This window comes from Protopterus annectens, chromosome 16.part0, assembly GCF_019279795.1.
Source record: "Protopterus annectens isolate FY-2018-M chromosome 16.part0, PAN1.0, whole genome shotgun sequence".
Classification (NCBI taxonomy): Eukaryota; Metazoa; Chordata; order Ceratodontiformes; family Protopteridae; genus Protopterus; species Protopterus annectens.
The window spans coordinates 640,609,433-640,636,460 of NC_056750.1; the positions used below are offsets into that span (position 1 = coordinate 640,609,433).

The 27,028-nt window shown below is 44.3% G+C and overlaps 2 protein-coding genes across 4 annotated transcripts in view; both read left to right on the forward strand.

Moving 5' to 3' along the window:
* Positions 1-27,028, forward strand: part of REC8 (REC8 meiotic recombination protein) — a 1,573,438-nt gene that overhangs the window by 1,031,505 nt on the left and 514,905 nt on the right. The window lies entirely within an intron of this gene.
* LOC122790446 (RNA-binding protein 39-like) overlaps positions 1-27,028 on the forward strand; it is a 758,269-nt gene that overhangs the window by 642,524 nt on the left and 88,717 nt on the right. For all 3 annotated transcript variants that reach the window (XM_044057983.1, XM_044057982.1, XM_044057984.1), the window contains exon 12: positions 18,775-18,861. In XM_044057983.1, the coding sequence (XP_043913918.1) occupies positions 18,775-18,861 (87 nt within the window). The remainder of the gene's footprint in view (positions 1-18,774; positions 18,862-27,028) is intronic.

The following is a 27,028-nucleotide window of genomic DNA, read 5'->3' on the forward strand; positions in this document are numbered from 1 at the left end:
TATATTTATTTATACATTTATTATATTTATTTTATTTGTATCACTACATTTTAAATGTTTTAAATATTTTTATACATTTTTTATATGAGATGAAATTTTACTGCAACGTAATAATTTGATGGCAGGTTTACACATTATTATACTTAAAATGCAAATATGCAAACAACTTAAAGGTTTTCTAACTAACACCATAAACTAAACTATTGTTATATTGAAACTAAGAACTGTATGTTGCTAGTAGTTCTTTACTCAGGTATTCAACATAATCAGCACACAGGAGATTTTTAAAAAGTATTTTTTCTGGAAACAAAGAGTTAACTAACTGTGACAATTAAATAATTAAATGTTTAATTGATCACATGATTGCACATAACACTCCTGTATAAAAAGTCAAAGAAAATGGCTTATAACTTGTCTTGAAAAAGCCTGGGAGAGCCTGGGTGAAAGCGCTTGATTTATTGTGGTTTTACTTGTTCTTTGCTGTTTTAAAGTTAAATCTAAAATTAAAGTTTTCAAAGTAAAGAAGGAGCCTGAAGTTCGTGGATTTTGTTGTCTATTACCAGTTGGTTTTCGTGGTGCTTTGCACTTGAACTTTGTCTTGTTGCATGGCAAATTACCTAAACAACCAGCCAACACCTCTATGCAAAGCTGTAATGGATGTCATTCTGGAGGCCCAGCACCAACGTATTCAGACAAATGGAAAAGATTTTGCGCCTGGAACCAGGCTAAAGGCCAAAATCCCCTTGATCCAAACATTCCTCAGATTCTACAATATTTAACTGAGATGTTGCACAAAGGACTTTCCTTTTCATCTATTAAGATCCACGCCTCAGCAATTTCAGCTCATTACAACACGGATCCTCCTTTATTTTTACATCCACTCCTAAGACAGTACCTCAGAGGGGCTAAGAACATAAGACCGCCTAGGAGAGCACCAACACCTACTTGGGATCTCAACTTTGTTCTGGAAAAGCTTACACTGCCGCCCTTTGAACCAGCTTTTTCAGCTGATTTAAAATTTCTTTCATGGAAAACTGCCCTGCTACTAGCAATAATTTCAGCTAGAAGAGTCTGAGCTACAGGCACTAATGGCAGTGGAGCCTTTCCTCATTTTTTTCATCAGGACAGAGTCTCTGTACGAACTAACCCTTCCTTTATGCCAAAGGTGGTATCCAGTGTGGCCCTAAACCAAACCATTCATTTGCCCACCTTTTTCCCAAATCCCTAGAACAAAGGAGAAAGACTCCTGCAGTATTTGGACTTTCACAGGCAATTACATTACTACTTGGATAAAACTAAGGCTTTCAGAAAATATGACCAGCTCTTTGTAGCCTATGCTGCAGGATCACAAGGAAAAACTATCTCAAAACAGACCATTTCAAAATGGATAGCACATTGCATACGTTTCTGCTACACGCATCATGGGAAACCGGTACCTGCTAACATGAGGTCCCACTCAACCAGGGCTACAGCTACATCAGCAGCCTTTCTCAAGGGGGTGCCAGCCAAGGATATTCTGGAAGCTGCAACTTGGAGTTCGGTGCACGCCTTCACCAAACACTATCACTTACCTCTATATTCTAAGACTAGAGCTGGTTTTGCCACTGCAGTTTTGCAGGGCCTACTAGCTTCTTCTAACCCTTTTTAACTCCACCACCCATCCTTAGCTTTGGGATTCAACCCAAGTGTGATGACTGCAGCAGGGTAACACAATGAACATATTACAGTTTTGTACCTACCATAAATGTAGATGTTAGAGTGTTCACCCTGCTGCAGTCCAGGTTACCCTCCCTCTATCCCCTCTGAACTAGCTGGACTTATCTATACCACTCTATCCTATACAACCTTTGTGGTGTATTTGCTTGTGCCTGAAGGCATTGTTTTATTTTTATATGTATTTTTTTTTTTTATATTTCAACATATATATATTTTGCCTACCTATTGGGGCACCTGACATCTGGGGCAAGAAAACCTGAAGAAAATGGTGTCTGATGCCTCTTATATACCCCTGGCGCACTGACGTCAGGGAAGAAGCGTCAGCAACCGACGCCGGACTAAGACTTTGGAACTCAGGCCGACTGCGGGACCGCCTGATGGCAGGGTAACCCAAGTGTGATGACTGCAGCAGGGTGAACACTCGAACATCTACATTTATGGTAGGTACAGAACTGTACTTTCTTGGTACCCAGAAAGGACAAAGCCTGGAGACCAGTACTGGACCTATGCATCCTAAACACGTATCTGGATATTCCAAATTTCAAAATGTTGACTCTACAGTAGCTTCCTGCCATGTTGGGCAAGAACGCTTGGCTTGTGACTTTAGATCTAAAAGAGGCATACCTTCATGTCCCAGTCAGACAAACATGCAGAAGATGCCTCAGATTCAAAGCTGCCTCAATGCACTTGCCAATTCTCTGCACTGCCCTTTGGCTTATATAATGCGCCGAGGGTCTTCACAAAGAGCCTGGCACCAGTAATTGCATACTGTAGGCAAAGAGGAATACAAATATATCCTTACTTGGACTGCCTCATTCAAGCAGAGAACAAGGACATTCTACTACAGCATCTGGCGTTTATGTAAAGAGATTACTATCATGCCTAGGGTACACAGTCAACGAACTGAAATCAAAACTAGTACCCTCTCAAGAGAGAATATTCCTGGGTGCAAGCTTAAATACAACTGCCCAGATGGCTTATCTCACGCCAGACAAAGACAACTGACTACCTATTTCAAATTGTTGGCAACAAAGGCCCAGTTATCTGCAAGAAAAATTCTTTAGGCTTTGGGCTTCATGGCATCCTGCATTCTACTAATTCCATATGCAAGACTGCATATGAGGAAACTTCAATGGTACCTAAAAAGTGTTTGGACTCAACATTGCCACAGCCTGGAAACAATAGATGTTCATCATGTTTCACTGTTGCAGTCATGACTGTAGGGTTCTCCCCTGCTGGCAGGCAGCCCTCGGTCGGCCTGAATTCCAAAGTCTGGGTCCGGCATCGGCTGTTCAGCCATGCTCCCTGACGTCAGAGTGCCAGGAGTACAAAGCTGACGGCCGACACCATCTTCTCCAGTCTTTCTTGCCGTGCGGTGATAGTATCGCAAGTGCCAGTCGGCTGACTCCTGCCGATTTTTTCTGATAAACTTCAGTCCGAAGATTTTCTTCTCCACTCAAAGCTAAGTACCCCGTTGGGGAAACTTTTTTCTTGCTCCACTCCGATGTCAGAAAAAGTTAATAATTGTATTTCATGTGGGAAGCAAATACCTCATAAGGATTTTCATTCTTACTGTATTCCTTGCTTAGGCCCTGACCATGACGTAGCTAGTTGTCGGTTTTGTGCTAGATTCAATCAACGTACAATTAAGCGTAGGTACGATTTTGCTTTTCATTACTTCGGTAGGAGCTTTAACTACAAAATGTCATCTGATACGGTTCTGGCTACCGGAGTTCACAAACGTCGCAAGGATAAAGACAGGCCTCAGAGGTCCAAATCTGATGGTAGCGCACAAGCGGAGCCAGCTTCAGGTTCGGCCATCAGTGAGGCGCTTTTGCAGCCCCTATCGTCGACCATTTTAGAACCGATGGCCGAAACGGACTCTCATGAGGAGCCAAACAGGCCTTTAAATATTTCTATTGCTGGACCTTCGAACAATGCTCCTTCGGATGGGTCTGGAGCCGCTGTGCAGGTACCGGCTTCCGAAGGGGTTTTCAGGCCTACTCGGCTTATAATAAAGGCAAAGCCAAAGGGAAAGACTCCTAAATCAAAGACTGCAGCACAGGCCTCTTCTGAACCGTCTCCCAAGTCACAGAAACAGTTACTCAAGATGGCGGAGGATTTACTTACTATGATTAGGAGTTCACATCCCCCTCCAGATAAAAGGCCAAGGCAGGATGTTTATTATGATTCCTCTGATCAGGCTTCTGTTTCCTCAGTTGTTTCTTCTGACCAGGAATATTCTTTCCCTCCTTATGAGGATTCTGATGCTGAGGAATCCGTTCCTTCAGCTTCTCCCCCTGAGGATTTCTCTTTTGGGGAAACTTTGCATGAAATGAGGGAACATTTCCACTGGGAAGGACAGGAGTATTCGGAATCTAAGAAAAGACTGAGGGATTTTCTTCTTCTTCCCCAACATAGACCCCTGGCTATTTCTCCTGTTTTGGATATTGTGGATGATGCCTTTTCGGAGGCTAACTTAACCCCTGACTCTCTTCCTCCTGCTCCTGTTAAACCTGATAGATATTACAGGGTTCCTGATTCCCACCAGTTTTTATACAAGAACCCTTCTGCTGACCCTGAAACCAATTCTCAGGGTCCTAAGGGAGTTAAGACCGCTTCTGCCAAAAATCCCATTCCTACTGAAAAGGATTCTCTACCCTTAGAAAGATGGAGTAAAGAGGTGTACTCTTCTGCTACTTTGTCCATTAGGACTTTAAACTGTCAGTTTCATATGCTGAAATACCAGCAATTTTTCTTGTCTGTTTTAAAACAAAAGCTTACTTCCATTTCTGCCTGTGCAGATGATGAATTACATGACTTATTGCATGCCACTGAAGTTGGGAAGCATGGTTTACACTGTGGATTTGATGCCTTGGAGGCTTCTTGTAGGGCTGCGGCCTCTGGCACAGTCATTAGAAGGCATGTATAGCTAAAGGAACAAAATTTACCTGAACAAGTAAAGGCTAAATTATTGGATGCTCCTGATGTCCTTCAAGGATGCATCTGCAGTCCTTACATATGGGTTGTCCTGCCTCAGGCAGCCCTTCGGTCGGCCGGATTCCAAAGTCTGGGTCCGGCTGATGTCGCCTTTCCCACGCCAGAGCCTGGGGTATAAAAGCGTCAGCCGGCGCCATCTTCCTCAGTCTTTCTTGCCGCGCGGTGCCCGAAGCAGAAGCAGTTCGCAAGTGCCGGTCGGCCAGCTCCTGTAAATTCAGCTACCGAATACTTCAAAAAGCTAAGTACCCCGTTGGGGACTCTTTTTTGCCTCAGCCGATGTCAGATCAAATGGTTAAAGTTAATAATTGTTTAACTTGTGGGAAACAAATGTCTCATAAGGATTTCCACTCTTACTGCCTCCCCTGCCTAGGCCCAGACCACGACGTCTCGGCCTGTGCGGCCTGTGCTTCCTTCAATCGACGCACTCTTAGGCGTCGGGCGGAGTTTGCAGAGGAATTTTTTGGGGATAGTTTCTATTACAATATGCCGTCGGAGCTTCCGACTACTCATTTACCCAAAAAAACGGAAGGACAAGGACCGACACACACGGACCGTGGTTTCGGCCGAAACCACGCCTAGGCCTACCGCGAGTGTCTCGGTCTCTGCTGAAACTGAATCCTTGGTGCTTCCGACCGTCGAAACCGCACAACCGACAACCTCGGTCCCGGAGGCCACCTCTGAGTCGGTCATAGAATTCCCCTCTGAAACCGGTGCTCTGGAAACATCCGACACCATTTCTCTAGATAAAACTACTCCAGCTTGTGGGGCAGCCAGGCCTCCTGCATCCATGTCCATAAAGGCATTTACACGTGGTAGAACACTGCAAGCTTGTCGCCGTGCTAGAAGCTGAGACTGCATTATACTTACAATCTAAGTTTAATTTGTTTACCTCAGATCTTGGATGGGTAGATCTAACCTTCTTCGCCTTGCTTTAGCTTTTATTAGACGATTGGAAGATTACTGTCTAAAACTGTGTCTAAAACTTGTTTTTGTCTTGATTCTAGTAACTTTTTCCGGTAGGTGTTTCAGTGTTTTTCAGTTCCTTACTGACAAGGACTTTTGACTTGTTCCAACTTGTCTTTAGGGCCTACCCTTCTTGGACTTGTGACCTCTGGTGGTCACTGTTAAATGTTTTGGCAGTTATAAACAGTTGTTGGATGCCACTGTCTTGGCCCCTCCTGCTTTGTTTTTAGTGGTATCAATTGGACTTTTTCTAACATCACTCTTTCCCGCGGGATAGTGGCGTCACTGGACTGATGACAAGAGGGATTGTTAGAATGTGTTTTATTAAGATGAAATCGGGTGCTAAAATTTGAACGAACCAGAAATCCGAAATGTAATTGAACAGACAACCACAGTTCCCCCAAAGTCTACTGTCCCATTTTTCTCACCCTTTTCAACAGACCTACTCTGGACTGTGTGTTTAGTGTTTCACTCATGACAACCGGGGCTGTCCCGTGAAACTGACGGACTCTATTGTTGACCGACTCTATTGAGGACGGCTTGGTCTTCGCTCATCCAGCTCCTTCAGTCTTGAGAAGTGCGTGGGGCACGGGACATCGGCTCTGTCTGCCGGTCTGAGCTTATCACGGTTCCACAGCTCCGGGCCGAGGTTTTCTCAGTTGATGTCGAGACTTGCCGAGTTGCCAGACGTGGCGACTGTTCCTCCTCCGGACATACTCAGTCTTGGACCGTCTTCTTGTCCCTGACTCGGTTCCAGAAGAGCCTTTTTCTCGTGGCGCACCGCTTGACTGATCGTCCGTTTCGCACCGTCCTCGGCATACGGCCCTGAGGGCGAGCCCTGGTCTCCTTCGGACTGATGTTTCGGCGCGAAGGCCTGCTGTTATCTCCATTCTCTCCTGACCCGGAACCGACACGGTCTTGCCGGTTCCTCCCTCGCTCATGAGGTGCCCATTCTCTTCCAACCGGGCCACAACTCTCTTATCCCCGGGCCGTACCTCCACCGTTTACCTGGGGCCCTTGACGATCCAGAGAAGCAGGTGATGTTCAGTTCAATCTGTCCTTCTTGAGGGTGCCCCTTTCCTCGAGACCAAGTTCCTGCTCTCCCACCTGGCCTTTGCGACGCGGATCGATTCGGCTCGACACACGGGGGTGCGTACCTTGAGTCACTTAAGGAGGGATCTCCCCGAAGATGTGAGAAGGAGTTGTCTGATTCTTGGAGGGGCTTAGGATCTGATACTGACCTTCCCATCCCGAGACCAAACATCACCGCTGACTTCACAAAGGCTTACCCTCTTTGACGTCATCCCTCCTCCTGGCCCGCTCTACTTCAATTTCTCCTCCTCCCTGTCTCCCCGGAGTCCGGAGGTGTTTCTGCCCATTCCCTCGGGCTTCTTGTCTGGTCCCTGACAAGTTGATGGAAAGACACAGGAAGAAGGTCAAGCGGTAAACCACAGAACAGATGAAGAATGTACGCGTGGGGAGGGTCAGAAAATAGGAACAAGGGTCCTTCTCCACCCTCAAAGGAGGCGAAAGCTTGAAGGACCAAAGGGCATTTGGTGCCCATCCTTCCTTGACTTTAAGTCGGTTTTACTTTGAAGGAGTTGATTCATCTCACTTGCTTCAGGTGGATCTCAGCAACGATTTTCTTGGTGGCTTAATTTATGCCTCTGAATCTAGGCCACCAAGTTACAAAGCTTACCCAACCTCTAGCCAAAGAGGGTGATTCCGCGCAGTGGGGTGCATCAAGCCAAAGGCAACAAGAGAGTTCGGTGTTAGGCATCATGGTGGCGGCGGCCCGCGAAAAATCGGACCATGAAGGTCTTACGTCCATTGTGAACTTTTCGAAAGATTGCTTCTATCGTTCCCTTCTACGGGAACCTTCATTGCTTTGCTGACTTTTCGCCCCGCGTTCCTGAGGCCCTCCTTACTTTTGTTAATTTACAGGAGGCCTTACCTTGGCCCTTTGGGAGATACCAACCCTTATTCGTGTGGGCCAGGCTGTAAGATAAAGATTACCAGACCATTGTGGATTGAACGTCCAGCAAGGTAATATGCAAACTCGTAAATTTAGCGGTCCTTCCATTCGTGAAACCAAAAGGGGGGAAGTGAGTGGGGGGAGGGGCTATTTAAAGAGGAGAAAAAGGGCTCTGAGCACCGAGACGAAAGACTCCAGAGGGGGTCCAACACTCCCTGGCAAACCTTTCAGCACTCCTGAGGCAAGGCGACTGTAAAATGGTGGGTTGGAGGCCCGACTGTTCTTAAACAACTTCATGAAAACAGGTCTGGCCCGGCAGAAAAGGCAGAGGAGGAAGACGGACAATTGGCTTCCTAATAGTAATCCGAAACCATGACTTCCATCCCAAGATGTCAAAACCTTTCACCACCCACAAACCCTGCCATCCTGCGACCCAGCGAAACAAAAAAGGCCAAGCTGTCCACCCACTCCCCTGGACCTTCAAATAGGATTAGGACTGCATTCAAGCCAGGGGTTCCAAAGAAGAAAACAGGGACCTGGAAGGATTACAAAGAAACCAAGGTTCAAAAACACCCCAATGAAAAAGGATTTGTTCGGACTTCTCATTCTTCAATCAGTCCAACCATTGTGGACCAAGCAGGATTGTATTCAATAATAGATCTTCAGGCCTTGGACTACCGAAAATGGGGGACTGGGGCGTCCAGAGGAGCTGAAGACTTCTGGCTGGGATCTATATCAGTCCCAGCCCTGGTCCCCCTTTGGTCTGACCACAGCCCGTCTCACTTCACCAAATGCACATGTGGTCAGACTGATCTCCACCTGGACTCGCCTAGAGTTCAGATGTTTCAGCGTCTGGGCCGTTGGGCTTGGCTGGGCGCACACCTTCAGGACAACTGACACTCTGGGATTTCTCCCCTACAACTTTACGCAATTTAATTGGCAATGCATGGTATCATTGCTACAGCTTTCACATTAGGAGCATTTCATAGGGCTTTCATAAGAGCTGGACAGATACATTCTAAAAGCACTCTAAATTCATATAAGCGAGAGAATTCTCTCGTTTCCTCCCAAAAATGCGTCCTTTGAATAATTGCAAAAATCCCTTTAAAATTTCTGGTGAAATACATAGCATCTCAATTGTATAGAATGTTACAATGGCACGTTGAGCTGGTGCATACGAGGCTTCTATCATTGGTTCTATCATTCCAGCATTTTGACTCAACAACTTGAAATATTGAAAAACAAGCAACAATTTGTAATGATAATGTGGTGGTTACAGACTTACAGCCTGGTTACTAGGATGGGAAGACCATTTATTACCCACACCACACATTTCAGATAAGGACAAGACCCGGACGGCGAACCACTTACGTGGGGGCTGCGAGGGGGTGGGGGGTCCTTTCAGGGATGGACAGTGATCTGTATCTGGGACAAATCTGGAGTAGTTGATGGCAGTGTTTTTGTCTGTTACAACACCTGCTGTTTTTAGCGTTCAGGCACCATTGCACTTCAGACAGACCAGGGACTCATTATTCTCAGAGGACCACAATGTCCGTAGTACCAAGGGTCCTACCAAAGGAACCAGGGCAGTGAGGTACAGGCAGAGGGCCCATTCCGAGAGCAATGGGCAGAGTGCATAGCGCACGTCGCGCGATGCAAAGCGTCATGGCGACCCCCGGCCGTAGAACTCAGACAGAGCAGGGCCGGTGGTTTGCAAAACTATTGCTTCGCGGAAACAGTTTTTATGGATCCCGTTTAACTACAAGCCAGCTGTTTAGCGTCTCCAAGGAAGCGCCTCCAATAACGCTACCAGGGTGGACCCCCTCAGGGGCCTCTATTACCTCGGGGGAAGTCTTCCGATTGCTGGTGCATCGATTGGCCCCCGGTCTCCTATTATGCTTTCCTCCAAAGCCCTATTTGCAAAGTTTCTGCTTCAAGCACAACCTTCAGAGAGGACTATATTTCTCATTCTCTCCTCTTTGGTTCCCATTTCTCTTGCCCCCTTTCTGCATCACCTTGGCCCCTTGGCCCAGACTCACTTTCACTCCCTCCTGGTGATCACCTGCTCTTGGTTCCTTCACCCATCCCATCCCGCTCTTGATATCAGCCAGCCGGGCTGCTCAGCTTCCCCTTACGCCAGTAGGTCAATTCCCCTTTTGTCAGTATCTTTGGTAGTTTCCACTACAAAGACTTATACTAGTTTTATACTACGTTTTGTCTCATGGCGGCGGTCACATAGTCTCATCCCTGAATAAGCTCCGTTGACTAAGGTCTTAACCTTTCTGAATTCTAACTTTCTTCCGCTAGCTTTTCCGACTACAGTTGGCCAGAGTTAGCTTCTCATTTCTAGCTAGCATATAGAAGAAAGTGGTCTCACAGACTCTGTAACAGACTTTTTAAAGCCTAGTTTTTTATTTGACTTTCATTTCAGACCACCCACCAGAAGCAAGACACCATAGTGAAGCCGAAATCAATTGCTCTTCTTTAAAATTGAGCTTACTCTTGCGCTGAACAAAACCTTTGAACCAACTTCAAGTTGCACTTTGAAATATTTCTAATTAGTGCTACATTTGTCGGGGCAGTTGGGCACTGAGCAGGTCTTTCGGTCAAACAAATTTTTTTAATTTTCATTTACATGACAGTATATCTAAGCACTAATTCATCCATTCTTCCATAATCACTATTTTTTATAGTATTATCCTTCAGTCTCCATTGAAGTACAATAATCTTACTTACAGAATTACCCAATATGTTGAATATGTTGCACATTATAGACAACTCAGGAGCCAACTCAGATTTTATTTAGATAGAACCAAAGATGATGAGAATAAAGATCACAGGAAATATGACAGCTTTGACAGTCTTGCAGTTGCAACAGTGACTTCTTCTAAGTCTAAGTCTGATTGCTCTTTCTATCATTTATGTTTTATGTTATCATTATGATCAAACAAAACTGACAAAACATTCACCCAGATCAATTTCTACATCTTCTATTCATACAGCTCAATTTCCAGGGCTCATTTTAGACGTAGCTATTTGGGCTGCTCTTTGGCACTTTGCACGCGCACTTTACTCTCATTACATTCATTTACTAGGGCAAAGGGTGAGGGAGGGTAACCTTTTATTCCACTGTCCTTCGTTTCTCCCTTGGGTTCCTCAGGATCATGGAGCTAAGGGCGGGACATGTGTAAGAACAAAGGCGAGATTAGAACAAACACATAAAGATTATGTCTGTATAACCTTACCATCCATGTGTTATGTTCGTTCAATGGTGTACTCCCACACCTCCCAGCTCACCCCTTAGCGTTGATTTGGATTTGGGTGGCTGGTCTCTGGGTTCTCCCTGCTTTTGGTGTTGGTGTTGCTTGTTTACCCTGCTATATGTTTATTATATTATGTTATTATAATATATTGTATATATTGTGTCATGTCTGGTTGTGTGTTTTGTTGCAAACTAGAATGAGGTAAATGCAGGGGAGGTAATGTGTATTATCTGTCCTCTTCTTCTTTCTGCATGCAGATGCAGCGTGCGGCGGGCCTTTTGGGCAGTCGGGCTCGAAATGTGTAATAACCAAGAGATGAACACTCCCTCCATGGGCGTTATGGTAGGGGACATAACTTCTTTTTAAAGCTGCTAAAAAGCCAAAATCTCTCCCTCCCAAGGCTATTCCTCAGGGATCCACTACCAGTTCACAGATTTTAAGTTTAGCTGAGGACCTTATTTCCTTAATTAGGGGCTCTCAGCCACATCCGGACAGGGGCTCTCAACCTCCTCTAGACAAAAGGCCCAGGGTTGAGCACACAGATCCCCAGTCTTCTGATGAGGCCTCAAATGACTCTGCCCTATCAGACTACCAGGAGGAGGCCTTTACAGCCTACGAGGATTCTGATGCAGAGGAAATCTATTCCCTCGGCCTCCCCTCCTGAAGAGTTGTCCTTTGGGGAGACCCTTCACTCCATGAGAGAGCATTTCAAATGGCAGGGCCAGGAATTCTCTGATTCCAGGAAGAGATTAAGGACTTTTTTGCATTTACCTCAGCATAGACCTTTGGCTATTCCTCCTGTTTTAAATGTCATTGATGATGTGTACTCAGAGTCTAGCATTTCCCCTGACTCCCTTCCTCTGGCTCCTGTCAAAACCGATAGGTACTACAGGGTCCCGGACTCGCATCATTTCCTTTACAAGGGCCACTCTGCTGACCCAGAAACTATTTCCCAGGGGCCTAAAGGGGTTGCAACCACCACTACTAAAAATCCACTTCCTTCTGAAAGGGAGTCCAGGGCTTTAGAGAGATGGGGTAAAAAAGTGTATACTTCTTCCACTCTTTCTATGAGGACATTAAATTGTCAATTCCATATGATACAGTACCAAGAGTATTTGTTAGACGAATTGCATAAAAAACTATCTTCGCCTGAACCCCTAGATCGCAAGGCACTTCAGGATCTGGTACATAACTCCCAGCAGGTTAGCAACCATTTCTTGCAGTGTGGTTATGATGCATTGGAAGCTTTATGTAGGTCAGCAATGACAGGTGCAGTCATACGTAGGCATGCTTGGCTGAAGGAACAAACTCTGCCAGATCATGTTAAAACAAAGCTTCTGGATGCACCACTGGAAAAACAAAAGTTATTTGGTTCCACGGCTCAAGAGGTCTTAAAGAAATTTGCAGAAAAGGCTAAATCAGTGCAAACAGTCAAAGATTTTTTCCAGGTCCAACCACCAAGATTCAGCAGAAATTGGCCTTCTAAGAATTGGTCCTTTCCAGACACTGACAGATTTCAGAGGGGCAAAAACAGGCGTGCCAGAGGTAGAGGGCATGCTAGAGGCTCCTACAGAGGACGTCAATGGCAGCCTCCTAACCAGAGAGGTAGTGCAGGACCTACAACTGCTGCACAAGGACAAACTCAATGACTTGACTTTGACCCCGCCAACCAGGGCTCAATTGGAAGCACCTTTGGGCGGAAAGCTATCTTTATTCTCAGAAAATTGGCACAGTATTACAAGGGACAAATGGACACTGCAAATAATAGACAAAGGATACAGATTCCATTTTCATACATTACCAAAAAGACAAGGCATGCCAAACCTGCCACCAAATCAAAGGGCAGAGGCTTTCAAGCAAATTTCCAACCTACTGCAAATGAAAGCTATAGAAAAGATTCCTCTCACAGAACAAGGCCAAGGATTTTATTCCAGACTATTCCTTGTCCCAAGAAAAGAAAAGCAATGGAGGCCTATTCTGGACTTGTCTGCACTGAATACTTATCTCATTGTGCCAAAATTCAAAATGCTGACCCTACAGCAACTCCTTCCCATGCTGGGCAAGGGGTCCTGGCTGGTAACTCTAGACCTCAAGGAGGCATACCTGCATGTCCCTATCAGACAAAGTTGCAGAAGACACCTCAGATTTCTTGCAGGTTCAGAGCATTATCAATTCTCAGCATTGCCCTTTGGCTTATCTACTGCGCCCAGAGTATTCATGAAATGCCTGGCATCAGTAATTGCACACTGCAGACTTCAGGGGATTCAAATATACCCATACCTGGACGACTGCCTTATACAAGCGGACAGCCTACAATCATTGGTAAAACACTTGAATTATGCCATCCGCCTACTTCAGGCCTTGGGATAGACAGTCAACATTCAGAAATCAAGACTTGTTCCATCCCAAAGAATAATTTTCCTGGGTGCAAAACTAGATACAACCACCCAAATGGCTTTTCTCAGAAGAAAAACAAGAGCAACTACCGGATTATTTCAGAAATCTGACTAAACAAACCCAGCTGACTGCAAGGAAAATCCTTGGATGTACACAGACAGCTACGTTTTTACCTGAACAGAACCAAGGACATCAGAAAATCAGAGCAATTATTTGTTTCTTATGTTTCAAGTTCCCAAGGTAAAGCCATTTCAAAACAGATCATTTCTAAGTGGATTGCTCATGGAATCAGATTTTATTATTCTCACCATGGAAAGCAAATCCCAGGGAGTATACGGACTCTTTCAACCAGAGCTGCTGCCTTCCTCAGGGGAGTTCCTACCAAGGACATTTTGGAAGCTGCAACTTGGAGTTCAGTGCATTCTTTTTCTAAGCACTACAATCTACCTCTCTACTCTAAGTCTAGGGCAGGCTTTGCCTCTGCAGTCTTGCAGGGCCTTTTAGCCGCCCCTTCCTCTTTATGACCACCTCCCTTTCTTTCAGCTTTGGGATTCTACCCTACAGTCATGACTGCAACAGTGAAACACGGTGAACATAGTACAGTTGTGTACACCTACCATAAATGTAGATGTTAGTGTGTCTTCACTGTTGCAGTCTGGGTTACCCTCCCTCCTGTCCCCTCTTATTTTTACTTTTGTGTATTTCCTTTTTTCACCATTCTTCTGAGGTGTATTTGCAAAGGTTATGGGACCTTGTTCATTTTGGGACTACTGACATCTGGGGCAAGAAAAACTGGAGAAGATGGCGTCGGCTGTCAGCTTTATACTCCTGGCGCTCTGACGTCAGGGAGCATGGTTGAACAGCCGAAGCCAGACCCAGACTTTGGGATTCTGGCCAACCGAGGGCTGCCTGCCGGCAGGGGAGAACCCTACAGTCATGACTGCAACAGTGAAGACACTTGAACATCTACATTTATGGTAGGTGTACACAACTGTACTTTCTTACAGGTCAAAGCAGTGGGCTGCCTCCACCTCCAAATATGGAGGAAACAAAGCACAACCCTACAGTAAGAAGTCTCAAGGACTTTCCTCTACCATCATCAAGCACTTAACTTTTGGCATCCCCCTTGGGGGGAAACTAGCACTTCATGCTGAAAATTGTATCCCAGGGGTACAGATTTCATTTCCATACTTTGCCAATTCCAAATGGATGGCCAGATCTGCCACAAAATCAGTGGGCAGAGGCTCAGAAACAAGTTATGTCCCTCATGGATAATGGGGGCTTTTCAGCCAGTACCAGAAAAGGAAAAAAGACACTGTTTTTATTCAAGACTTTTCTTGGTACCCAGAAAAGACCATTCTTGGCGTCCAATATTGGACTTACAGATTTTGAACACATTCCTGGACATTCCAAAATTCAAAATGCTGACTTTACAACAGCTACTACCTATGCTGGGCAGGAACGCTTGGTTAGTGACTCTGTACTTAAGAGGCATACCTGCATATCCCAATAAGGGAATCATGCAGAAGATACCTCCGCTTCAAGGCAGGTTTTTTGCATTACCAATTCTCTGCACGGCCCTTTGGTTTATCTACTGTGCCCAGGGTCTTTACAAAGTGCCTGGCACCAGTAATTGCATTCTGCAGACAAAGAAGCATACACATTTATCCTCATCTGGATGACTGTCTCATTCAAGCAGAGGACAAGGACACTCTCTTTTTCAACATCTGGCGTTTATAAAAAGGCTTCTAACATGCCTAGGTTACACAATAAACAAAAAGAAATCCCAACTGGTACCCTCTCAAATAATTACATTCCTGGGTACAAGCTTGAATACAACTGCCCAGATGGCTTACCTTATGCCAGACAAAGGCAACTGACAATATATTTCAAACAAATGGCAAAAACCCAGTTGTCTGCAAGACAAATTCTGCAGACTTTGGGGTTCATGGCATCCTGCATTCTACTAATTCCATATGTGAGACTGCATATGAGGAAACTTCAATGGTACCTAAAAAGTTTATGGAGCCAACATTGTCACAGTCTGGAAACAATGTTTCCTCATTCCCTGCCTACAGCAGGAGTTTCTTTGGTGGGCAGAAATGTGTCACCAAAACAAGGGACTGTCATTCACTCTACCCCCTGCTACCCAAACCCTAACTACAGACACATCAGACTATGATTGGAGGGGCCCCCCTGCGGGGAGATGCATTCAGGACAAATGGAGCCCAAATCAAATGCATCTGCATATCAACCAGAAGGAGATGGTAGCTGTTGAGAATGCTCTGACAGCCTTCAAGGACTTACTTCATCCAGGACAACTACTGATAAAGATGGACAACACCACGGTTATGTGGTACATGAGCAGGGGGGTACACATTCCTACCCCCTTTGCAGACTATCCGTGGCATTGTGGAACACAGCTTTGACTAATCAAATACATCTTCTAGCTCAGTTCCTGCCAAGAAAACAAAATACTCTGGCAGACGACCTAAGCAGAAATCTTATGGACCCGCATGAATGGAAACTGGATCCACAAATCTTCAGCATCTTAACACAGAAATGGGGGAGCCCAGACATAGATCTGTTTGCCTCTCCCCAAAATTATCAGTTGGACAAGTGCTGCATAAGTACTCATTACAAAAAAGCATGGAAAGTGGATGCCCTATCCTTCAGTTGGAAAAACCTATCAGTCTATGCCTTTTCCCCTCTGCCTCTTCTCTCCAAGGTCTTACTAAAAGTCAGACAGGAAAAGCCAAAAATGTTCCTAGTGGCGGACTGGCCTCACCAACACTGGTACCCACTTCTAAGGAATATGTCTCAACTTCCCCCATGGTACTTGCCTCAAATACCTCATCTACTGTCTCAGCAGAACAATCATGTTCTGCACACTCCTCTCCAAACTCTGAACCTTGCAACATGGCTGATTTAATTATTCAAACACCACCTCTCAGTAAATCTGTGATGGATGTTATTTTGGAAGCCAGAAGGCCTAGTACTAGAAAATCTTATGCTGATAAATGGAAGAGATTATGTGCTTGAAACCAAGCACAAGGAACAAAGACAGCAAAGCCCCACATTCCTCAGATTTTACAATATTTGACTGAGATGCTTGACAAGGGCCTATCTTTTTCTTCAATAAAAATCCATGGCTCTGCCATCTTGGCTCATTACAACACAGAGCCTCCCCTCTTTTCTCATCCTCTGCTTAAACAGTATCTTAGAGGGACCAAAAACTTAAGGCCTCCCAGAAGATCACCAACTTTTGCATGGGACCTCAATTTTGTGCTGGAAAAAGTCGCCCTGCCTCCTTTTGAACCAGCAGCTACTGCAGATATAAAATTTCTATCTTGGAAAACAGCTTTTGTCTTGGCAGTCACTTCAGCAAGAAGGTTTTCAGAACTACAGGCTCTCATGGCTGTGGAGCCTTTTATTTATTTTACCCGGGCAGGGTGTCCCTCAGGACCAATCATTCTTTTATGCGAAAGGTGGTATCCAGTGTGGCTCTTAACCAGACAATTCACCTGCCAACATTTTACCCAAATCCGCAGAACAAGGGGGAGCGGATTCTGCATTCATTGGACTTGCACAGACAACTAAGATTCTACTTGAACAGGACCCGATCTTTAAAAAAGTCTGAGCAACTACTGGTAGCATTTGCTGCAGGGTCACAGGGGAAGTCTATATCAAAGCAGACTGTTTCTAAGTGGATAAGCCACTGCATTCATTTCTGCTACTTGCACCATGGTAAACCTGTGCCCAAGGGGATCAGGTCTCATTCCACCAGGGCTGCCTCTACCTCAGCAGCTTTTCTCACAGGGGTTCCAACCAAAGACATTCTGGAGGCTGCTACTTGGGGCTCTGTTCATGCCTTCACAAAGCATTATCATTTGGCTCTCTTCTCCAAATCCAGGGCAGGCTTTGCCATTGCAGTTCTGCAGGACCTTATAGCCGCTCCTAATGCTGTTTAGTTCCATCCTCCCATCCATGGCTTTGAGATTCTACCCAAATGTAATGACCAACAGTGAAACACGAAGAACATAATACAGTTGTGTACACTTACCATAAATGTAGATGTTCGAGTGTATTCACTGTTGCAGTCCGGGTTACCCACCCGCCGCCCCCCTTTTCTTTCCTTCACTATATATTAAAGCCTTTGTAGTGTATTTGCTGTTAAATGAAGCTAAAATTTATATTGCTAAAAGTGCATGTACTTATATATATATATATATATATATATAGAGAGAGAGAGAGAGATAAAAAATATATATATATTTTTGCTCCCCATTTGGGGGGCACCTGACATCTGGGGCAAGAAAAAGTGAATAAAATGGCTTCGGCTGCATGTTTTATACCCCTAACGTCATGGAAGAGGCGACAGCAACCAACGCAGGACCCAAAACTTTGTTATTCAGGCCGACTGAGGGCAACCTGCCAGCAGATTACCCCAAATGTAATGACTGCAACAGTGAATACACTCAACATCTACATTTATGGTAAGTGTACACAGCTGTACTTTTTACCTGTAGGCTGTTTTAGTGACGCTGTTCTTCTGTAGTTATTTCCAGCTGATGCCAGTGGTGCAGGAGGTAACCTGCCTCCTAAAACAGGACTTTTGGTGAATTCTGGCCATAAGACAGATATCCACCAGTTTCAGCTTCTATTCTACACATTTTTAGTATTGGTCTTAGACTTTTAACAGCTACTGTTATAAAATGCAACCCTTGCACAGTTGTACTTTCTGCTGCTTTGGAGAGGTTTCCATGCCTCTCAACTGTCCAGATTTTTGCCTAATATTTTTGGTGTGTTCCTCATAGCATTTGAAGTTTTCTGGCAAATTACTGAGGATTGATGTCACTAAAAACTAAATAATGATAGATATTTGAGTTTCACACGATCTTTCAGAAAATACATAATTTCAAACTTGTTCTAGCATTTTCTAAGTTTAGAGGAGCAATATTTAAAATATGTCCCTATCTTTGGGGCTTTCTTCTCTATTTTTGGCTTTGTCCTGATTACTTGCATTGAGAGTTATGGAGGTTGCTGTTTTTTACTTGGTAGATAAACTTGCAATTTCATTTACCCAAATGATAGTTTTATCTCTTTGTAGTACATTCTGCAACCTGGCCAGATTGTCACCAATGTTACCTTTTTGTTGTTGTAGTAAAGCAGTTATGTTGTACTTTATCTGCAAGTGTCAGGCACAATACTGTACAAAGAAATACTGTCAAAGTGGGCAGTCAAATCATTGCTTTTTGCAGCTTCCTTATGAGGGTATCTGAAGTGGAGCTTCAGTGATGATTATTTAGTAGTTCATTGTGCGTCTAACTTGATTACCTGAAGTAGTTTCAGGCAAACTGCTTTTGTGTACTGAAAAAATATTGTCTTGTGTAGCTTTATCTTTTTGATATAGGTTTTGGTTGAAATTGCACATTTGATTAATACATTTTTCTTTTACAGGCACTGGTATTCAGATACCTCCTGCGGCCCAAGCAGCCTTGCAGCTTAATGGAGCAATTCCTCTTGGTGCCCTGAATCCTATTTTAGGTAACCATTTTATTGGATTTTGAACACTTGTGCTTTCTTATTTTTGTTGATTTAACATTGTTTTAAAGATCAATAAGAGACTGTGCTCTTTGTATAGGGTAAGTATTGAGGAAATGTTACGGGGTAATAGTTACAAAATAGGCTGCCTTGCCTTGTTTTGTGTACAGTTCCATTTGCAGACTTCATTATTTGCTTGCAAACCACCAGAAATTTGCTTTCGTTCATGTGATATTTTGCAGGAATCTATTCAGTTTTCTTGTAAGGTCGCAGTATCTAGGCTGCCATATTTATGTAATGTTCTGAAGCGCATTCATATTTATTTTTGCTGTAGCATTTAGCTTGTGCCAACGTGTGTGCCCACACACACACACACACAGGAGAGACTCCTGTAACTCTGTGCTGTTTTACAGTGCGTGTGTGTGTGTGTCGGGGGGGGGGGGGGGACTACTTCTAAGTTAGGGTTCCAAAAAAGTTGCAAACAGGACTCATAAAGTTGAAGTTTCTTTGTAGGTCTTAGTCTTGGTGGGTGCTCTGGCAGATGTAATGGCTGTCCTCAATTTCAAGCAAGCCTGGAAAGAACTTGATGTAGTAGCTTCAATGCCTAGAAGTCTGGACAAGATCCTCCAGCTGCCTAAGGTTGCTTTGGTCACGATGCTATTTATTGACAAGGGAGTAGCCTCTCTAAAGTGGGAACCCACTTCTCATTAGTAAGGCTTACCCTTCTGTCAAGGATTCTGAAGCAGTCTGGGTTCTGAGAAAGTGTATGCTAATGCTCTGCTTTCTCCATCAGAGAGCTTAGTGACTACAGAAAACTTCTGTTTCCAGCAGGAAATGACCAAAGAGCTTAAAGCACTGGTACTGTTCCTAAGGGATTTGAAGGACAAGACTAAGTAGGTGTCCCAGTGGTAGTGACTGCAATGATTTATTCTCACTATATGCATTGTTCACAATTCTCTGTGGGAGTCAGCATTGCTGTTTGCTACCATACCTGGCATTACTTAAAATATTTCACTGACCTTTCCAAACATCATTATTTATTAACCCTTTGCTGAAATCAACCTTGAGTGAACAAAATGGTAAGACCTTTTAAACAGCTGTTGCTGTCTAGTTGTAAACTCCTCTGTGATATACAAGGAGGTAAAACTGGATCTGAACAGCTTTGGTTTAAGTGGGGCCAACAGCAAGTGAGCAGCAGTGATATCAGTAGTCTGGCAAGGAGCTACAGGTGCAGTGGCTCATCCAGACTCTAAGATTTTAACAACATAAGATACACGAGTAATATTTACAGAAAATCCACGTGTTCTAACAGTCTCTTACATTTCATTAGTTGCCACCCAGATCATCAGAAGAGAGGCCTTACTAAGGCCCACTGTGTTAGACTGACCCGTATGGTCTCTGAGGATGACACTTTCATCCAGGAAGGTGAAAAATTAATGGCTATGCTCACCAGGCATGGTTATCCAGGCCCTTTGGTTCAAAATGTGTGTGTGTGTGTGTTTTTTTTTTTTTTGAAGTATGTGGAAAAAGATTTGATTTAGTTTATATAAGCTTATCTTGAGGGGTGATGAAGCCAACCCCGGGGGGGATGGGTGCCTGACAAGACTTTCACCAGTGAGCATTCTGAAATAGTTAACATTTTAAGAAAGAACTGGAGCGTTTTTTCTTGTTTTGATGGTATTCTTGAATATATTGGTAAAGAACCAAAGGTGGTATGTAGAAAGGGTAAAGCTATCAAAAACTATCTTGAACAGACTGGCAACAGTCGCTGTAGCAGATCTGGTACTTATAAATGTGGAGCATGCTCCCACATTAGGGAAGGAGAAACATTTATGGTGAATGGAAAACTTCTTTACCCTACCTTTTATTGCAGTTTTAACACCAATGGTATTTACGTTGGTGAATGCAGTCGATGTGCTAGTTTTTATGTGGGCAAGACCCAAAGACGTTTTATAGATCGGATCTACAGACCTTTGTTAGAAATCAGGCGTCTCAAAATGAGTAATGCTTTTGCCAAACATGTGAACCAACGTTCTTGGTATCGGTCCACATTATTTGGTATTGAAATGATTGAAAATAATCCTGGGATGGGGGGGGTCCTTAGCAGGATTTATTGGAGGCCAAAGAATTGAGATGGCAAATTAGACTGCAGGCCCTTAGCCCTCCTGGGCGTAATGATTATTTACGTATCAACAGTATTCTCAAATTTGAGTCCTATGTTGTTTAGACTTTGATGCTGTGATAACTGTTTTTATACACTCATTGGAAGTAAGGAATTCTTTATTTGTTTCATTCATGGCTATATTGCTTTAAATTTAGAACCATTGTTTTAGATGTTAGTTAGCTAATGGGTCAGATGATAATGTCCAAGTAAGATTTAAATAAGTTTTTGCTGATGTTGGATTCTGAAGAAGTCTTGCTGTACCAAACGAAAGCTCTCAGTCTTTTAGTCAATAAATTGTATTGTTTGTACAAGCTGTGTGGTTTCTACTTGGAACACTTGGACTGGTATTTTGGATCATCTGGAATCTGTCCACATTCAGTTTTAAGAACTCTATGCAGGCGCACGACTTCAGTACTCCTTCAGGAGAACCTTTGAGGAACCAGAAGTAGACCTGAAAATTTGCCTGACAAGTCCCACTTCGGTGAATGTTATGGTATGCTATCTCAGTATTTGTCAGCATGGATGGATACCACACTTGATGGGTAGTAAGAGAATTTTCGGAGGCTACAGAATCCCCTTTCTGATTTCTCCTTTCTGATTCTTTTTCTGACATCCCACCTAGTCGGGAAAAAGGTTGCAGTATTGGAGGTGCTTTTCCTTCTAAGAAAAGAAGAAATTATCTCTTCAGTGAGAAAGTGTCAAATTTTTATTTTAGTGGTTAGGGACTAAAGGTAAACCTTTAAGCTTGTAGTTCTGAATGTTGTAAACCAGTTGGTGCTAAAGACTTTCATACTGATGTCCTATTCATATGTTGCAGTATTCGTAACATACAACAAGCTGACTCTTACTTCCGGCCAGTATACAAAAGTGCAATGCCTACTATAGGGTAGTCCGACGTCGCACATAGCTCTGATCCTGCATTGGTCATAAAATGACATTGGGTATATAGTGGATGTTGGCACGTATCAGTCCTCAGAACTGATACGTGCCAACATCCACTATTTACCCAATATAGTGGATAGTGGATGTTGGCACGTATCAGTCCTCAGAACTTTTCTGTCACCAGTCAAGTAGTGCTCTTCGGTCGTTGCTCGTCTGAGAAATTGCGGATCCTAATAAGATAAATGCCCTGTTGGGGGTTTTCTTATTGATTTTCTTGCTACTGTTTTTTCTTGAGGTTGCATGTCAGCTAGTAAGGGCAAGTGTCTGTGTGTAAGGCAAATTGCACATAAGGAGACTCAATGATATTTTGTCTTTTTTGCCTAGGCCCTGACCACGACCATACTACTTGCTCTCTTTGCAAGGCCTTTGTCCCCAAGACCCTGCATAGCCGTTTAGCTTCTCTTAATTTATACCTCGAAAACCAGCACCTTAAATGTCCCACTTAAGATATGGAAGGTACATTGAGCCCTTTAGGTGAGCTGACTTATCAGCTGCTTTTCCTATTCCGGATGTCTCTCCCAGGGCTGATGTTGGCCTGGAGACTGTTTTGGAGGTGGTAGGCACTGCTAACACAAGTACCATTGTGGAGGCCATGAGAGTTCCTACTAACATGTTCTCGGGAGATACGCAGGCATCTGTTCCAGATGTGTGTGGGGAGGGGGGCTCTGGTCATTGTAAATGAAGGCCTGCGTGGCATTCTACAGATAATCATGCGAAAAGATGTTCCTACTAGTACTGTTGAGTTGTCGGGCCCATCTTCCTTTCCACCGCATGGAGGTTCCTCAAAAGAAAAAAAAAAGTTGAAAACCAAGCATGCTTCCCCTGTCCCCCAAGAACAGTCAGCAGATTGACAAGTTTTATCCCAAGGGCTGCTCAGTGGTTTTATGGCCCTGAGAGTCTTCGGGTCTATTACTTCCTTCTCCTTCCCTTCCTCCCTGTACTCCACAAAAGAGGATTTCTGAGGAGCTTTCTTCTGATGAAGAGGATTCCTCTTGAGATGAATCTTTGGCTTATTCTGCCCAAATTTCTTCCCCAGAAAAAGAATCAAATCGGACATATTTCTCTGGAGAAGATATTCCCTTTGGGGAAACCATTTTCAAAATGAGGGAGTCCTTCAGATGGGGTTGCTTTCAGGTGTCGGACATGAAAAAAAAAATATGACCTGCTACATATGGACTCTACTTCCCTGTGCGCCATACCCCCTGTTTTGTCAACCTTCCTGGATGCATTCTCTGCAGATTCTAACTGTCCTAACTCTCAACCTCCTTCCCCCAAAAGGCCAGACAGGTTTTGTAAAGTGCTAGAGGATTCCAGACTTCTGTTTAAATGTCCCTCTGCAGACCCTGCAACTACTTCAGTGTCTGCTGACAAGGCCTTCAGAATTCTGCCCTTCACTTTCTGTTCCCTTCAGACAAGGAGAGTAAAGTTATGGAGAGACCGAGGAAGAAAGTTTATAAATCAGCAACTCTGGCATTCACAGCCATAAATTACCAGACCCACATGTCTAAATATTCTTTGGCTGCTCTCTGATGCTGGTAACCTACTTTCAGAACTCACAGACACTCTTACTAAGACCAAGTTGTCCTCCATTCTTAATTCATCTTGTCAAGTTACACTGTATTCTGTGAAGTGTATGATGCTGTGAAGGCATCAGCCAGAGCGGCAGCATCTGGGTTGTTTCTCGGAGATGCATCTGGCTCAGACTTCAACCTTTGCCTGATGACATTAAGGGAAAATCATTGATGCCCCCCTGGACAACAAGGCATTATTTCATACCGTTCTTACAGAACTCTTTAACTCATTACAGGAAAAGGGCAAAGAGCTGTAAGACTAAAAGTACATTTTTGTGTCCCTGGTCCCTAGATTTCAGTAAAACTACCCTGCTAAGACACCATTTGTCAGGAAGTCTTCCAGGCCCCAACTTCAAAGGGCAAAAGAGATGCTAGGAAACCATTTTCCTCCAAATCTTCCACATCAGCACTTGCTGATCAGAAGTAGCCCTTTCAGGTAAAGCCATGTAGATGTTCTTTGTCTCACATTGCTGCAGTCATGACCTATGGGTAGTCCGCTGTCCTCGATCGGCCCGAATACCAAAGGGTTAGGCTGGCGTCTGTCATAGTCACCTAGAGCTGACGTCAGTACGTTGTAGTACTTAAGCGCATGACCGATGCCATATCCTCAGTCTTTCTTGCCGCGTGGTCCGAAGCAGAAGCAGCGTTTGCAAGTGCCGTTCGGCGTTCTGAAATTTTCATTTATCGAGTTTCAGACCGAAGACCAAGTTGGGCTAAGTACCCCGTTGGGGAAATTTTTGTCTTTTCTTGCCTTAGTTATCCGGATGTCAGAAAAAGTTATTAATTGTATTTCTTGTGGGAAACAGATACCTCATAGGGATTATCATTCTCTATCCCTTGCTTGGGGCCTGAACACGACGTAGTCGGGTGTCACTTTTGTGCTAGATTTAATAAGCGCACCATTAAACGAAGGTTAGACTGTGCCAGGCTTGTTTTCGGTAAACGGTGTAACTATAACATGCCATCGGATCCTCTGACGCCCGCTACCGCTAAAAAGCGTAAAGATAAATCCTTGAGGTCTAAACCGGATGAGTCGTCCGTGGCGGACGCCGGTTCTATGGAACCTCCGGTTGCATCTGTGGCTCCTGCCGAGGGTTCGACTGAATCCCAGGGGGAGCCTTTACTTTTGCAGGAGTTGGCCTCTCAGGAATTAGGCCAGGCTGAAGGTGCTTCTCAGGTTTCTGTAGTTCCATCCTTACATAAGGTTATTAGGCCTTCTCCCTCTGTGGCTAAAGGCCATGCTAAGGCCAAATCTTGTCTTGCTGGCCCTGGCCATAGTTCTAGCTCTCCACGCCCTGTTCCTAAGAAGCATATGTTGAAAATGGCGGAGGACTTGATAACTTTGATCGGGGGTTCTATGCCCCCCCCAGAGAAGAGGCCTAGGGTGGAGGCAGATTTAGAGGGAATGGATCACTCTTCAGACTATTCTGATTCTTCAGTTGAAGAAATTCAGGATTTCCCTTCCTATTCAGATTCGGAGGCAGAGGATTCCTGCCCTTCTGCTTCTCCTCCTGAAGATTTTTCTTTTTCTGAGACCTTACATTCCATGAGGGAACATTTCAAGTGGGAAGGCCAGGATTTCTCAGATTCTCGGAAAAGGCTTAGGGAATTTTTGTCTTTGCCACAACATAGGCCTTTGGCTATTCCTCCTGTCTTAGATGTTGTTCAGGATGTTTTTTCTGAAGCTTCCCTTAATCCAGATTCTTTGCCCCCCGCCCCTGTCAAGCCAGACAGATATTACAGGGTTCCAGAAGCACATAAGTATTTGTATAAGAGTCCTAGAGCTGATCCGGAAACTATTATTCAAGGTCCGAAAGGTGTCAGGGCTTCTGTGGCGAAGAATCCAGTACCTTTGGATAAAGATTCTAGAGCATTAGATAGGTGGGGAAAAAAAGTGTACACCTCTTCTACGTTGGCTATGAGGGCTTTGAATTGCCAATTTCATATGCTGAAGTATCAGAATTTTCTGTTGGGCCAATTGAAATCTAAGGTGGATGCTTTATCTGAGGGGTATAGAGTGTAAGGAGCTCCAGGAGTTGGTTCATGCATCAGATCAAGTGGGCAAGCATTCTTTACAGTGTGGTTTCGATGCTCTTCAGGCTTCTTCCAGGGTGGCTGCTACTGGTTCAGTTGTTCGCAGACATGCCTGGCTTAAGGATCAAAATTTGTCAGAGCATGTTAAGGCTCGGATTTTGGATGTTCCTCTTCAATCTGAAGTTCTTTTTGGTTCTCCTGTGGAGTCAGTTTTAAAAAAGATGGAAGATAAGGCTAAGTCTATGCAGACGGTCAAGGATTTTTTTGCAGGTGCAGCCTCCTAAGTTTAGTAGGAATTGGCCTGCTAGAGGATGGTCTTTCCCTTCTTCAGATTATCAGTCTAAGGGCAGGTCTAGACGTGGTAGAGGTAGGGCTCCCGCTCAGGGCTCTTTCAGGCCTAGGACTTGGAGTTCTCCTGCTCAGTCTTCTGGTGAGGGCAGGAGTCAGCCCTTTCGGAAACAGACCCAATGACCTGTGTCTTCAGCTGCCAGATCCTTCTTTACTGGCAGCACCTCTAGGAGGAAAGTTGGGACTTTTCAAACAAAACTGGCATTTGGTCACCCAGGACAAATGGGTGTTGGATATAATAAATCGAGGTTACAAGTTTTATTTTCACACTTTTCCTCCTTTCAAAGGCATGCCGGATGTGCCTCCTCAGCAAAGGCTGGAGGCTCAGGAACAAATTTCTTTGCTGTTGCAGATAAGGGCAATTCAGGTGGTTCCTCCTTCAGAAGTAGGCCTAGGATTTTATTCTCGTCTTTTCTTAGTGCCAAAAAAGGAAACACTTGGAGGCCAATTCTGGATTTGTCTGTTCTCAATACCTTCCTAGACATTCCAAAGTTCAAGATGTTAACATTACAACAACTGCTGCCTATGCTAGGCAAGGATCACTGGATGGTAACCCTGGATGTCAGAGGCCTATCTTCACATTCCTATCAGGCCCAGCTGCAGGAGATTCCTGAGATTTCGGGATGGTACTTCTCATTATCAGTTCTCTGCATTGCCCTTTGGCTTATCTACTGCACCCAGGGTGTTCACAAAAGTTCTGGCTCCCGTGATTGCTTTCTTCAGACAGAGGGGAATACAAATTTATCCTTATCTGGACGATTGCCTGATTCTTGCTCAAGACAAAGACAAATTACTTCAGCATCTCCAGTATGTAATGGCGGTTTTAAGGTGCCTAGGGTATTCTGTGAACGAAATAAAGTCCAGTTTAGTGCCCTCTCAGGATATGTGCTTTCTGGGTGTGAGACTGAACACAGCTTCTCAGATGGCATTTCTAACCCCGGACAAACAAAGAAATCTTCATCTATACTTCCAGCAGTTATCAGTAATGTCCAGGCTGACTGCAAGGACAGTCCTTCAAGCCTTGGGGTTCATGGCATCTTGCATTCTAGTACTTCCCAATGCCAAACTGCATATGAGGAAGTTACAATGGTATCTCAAGAGTGTATGGACT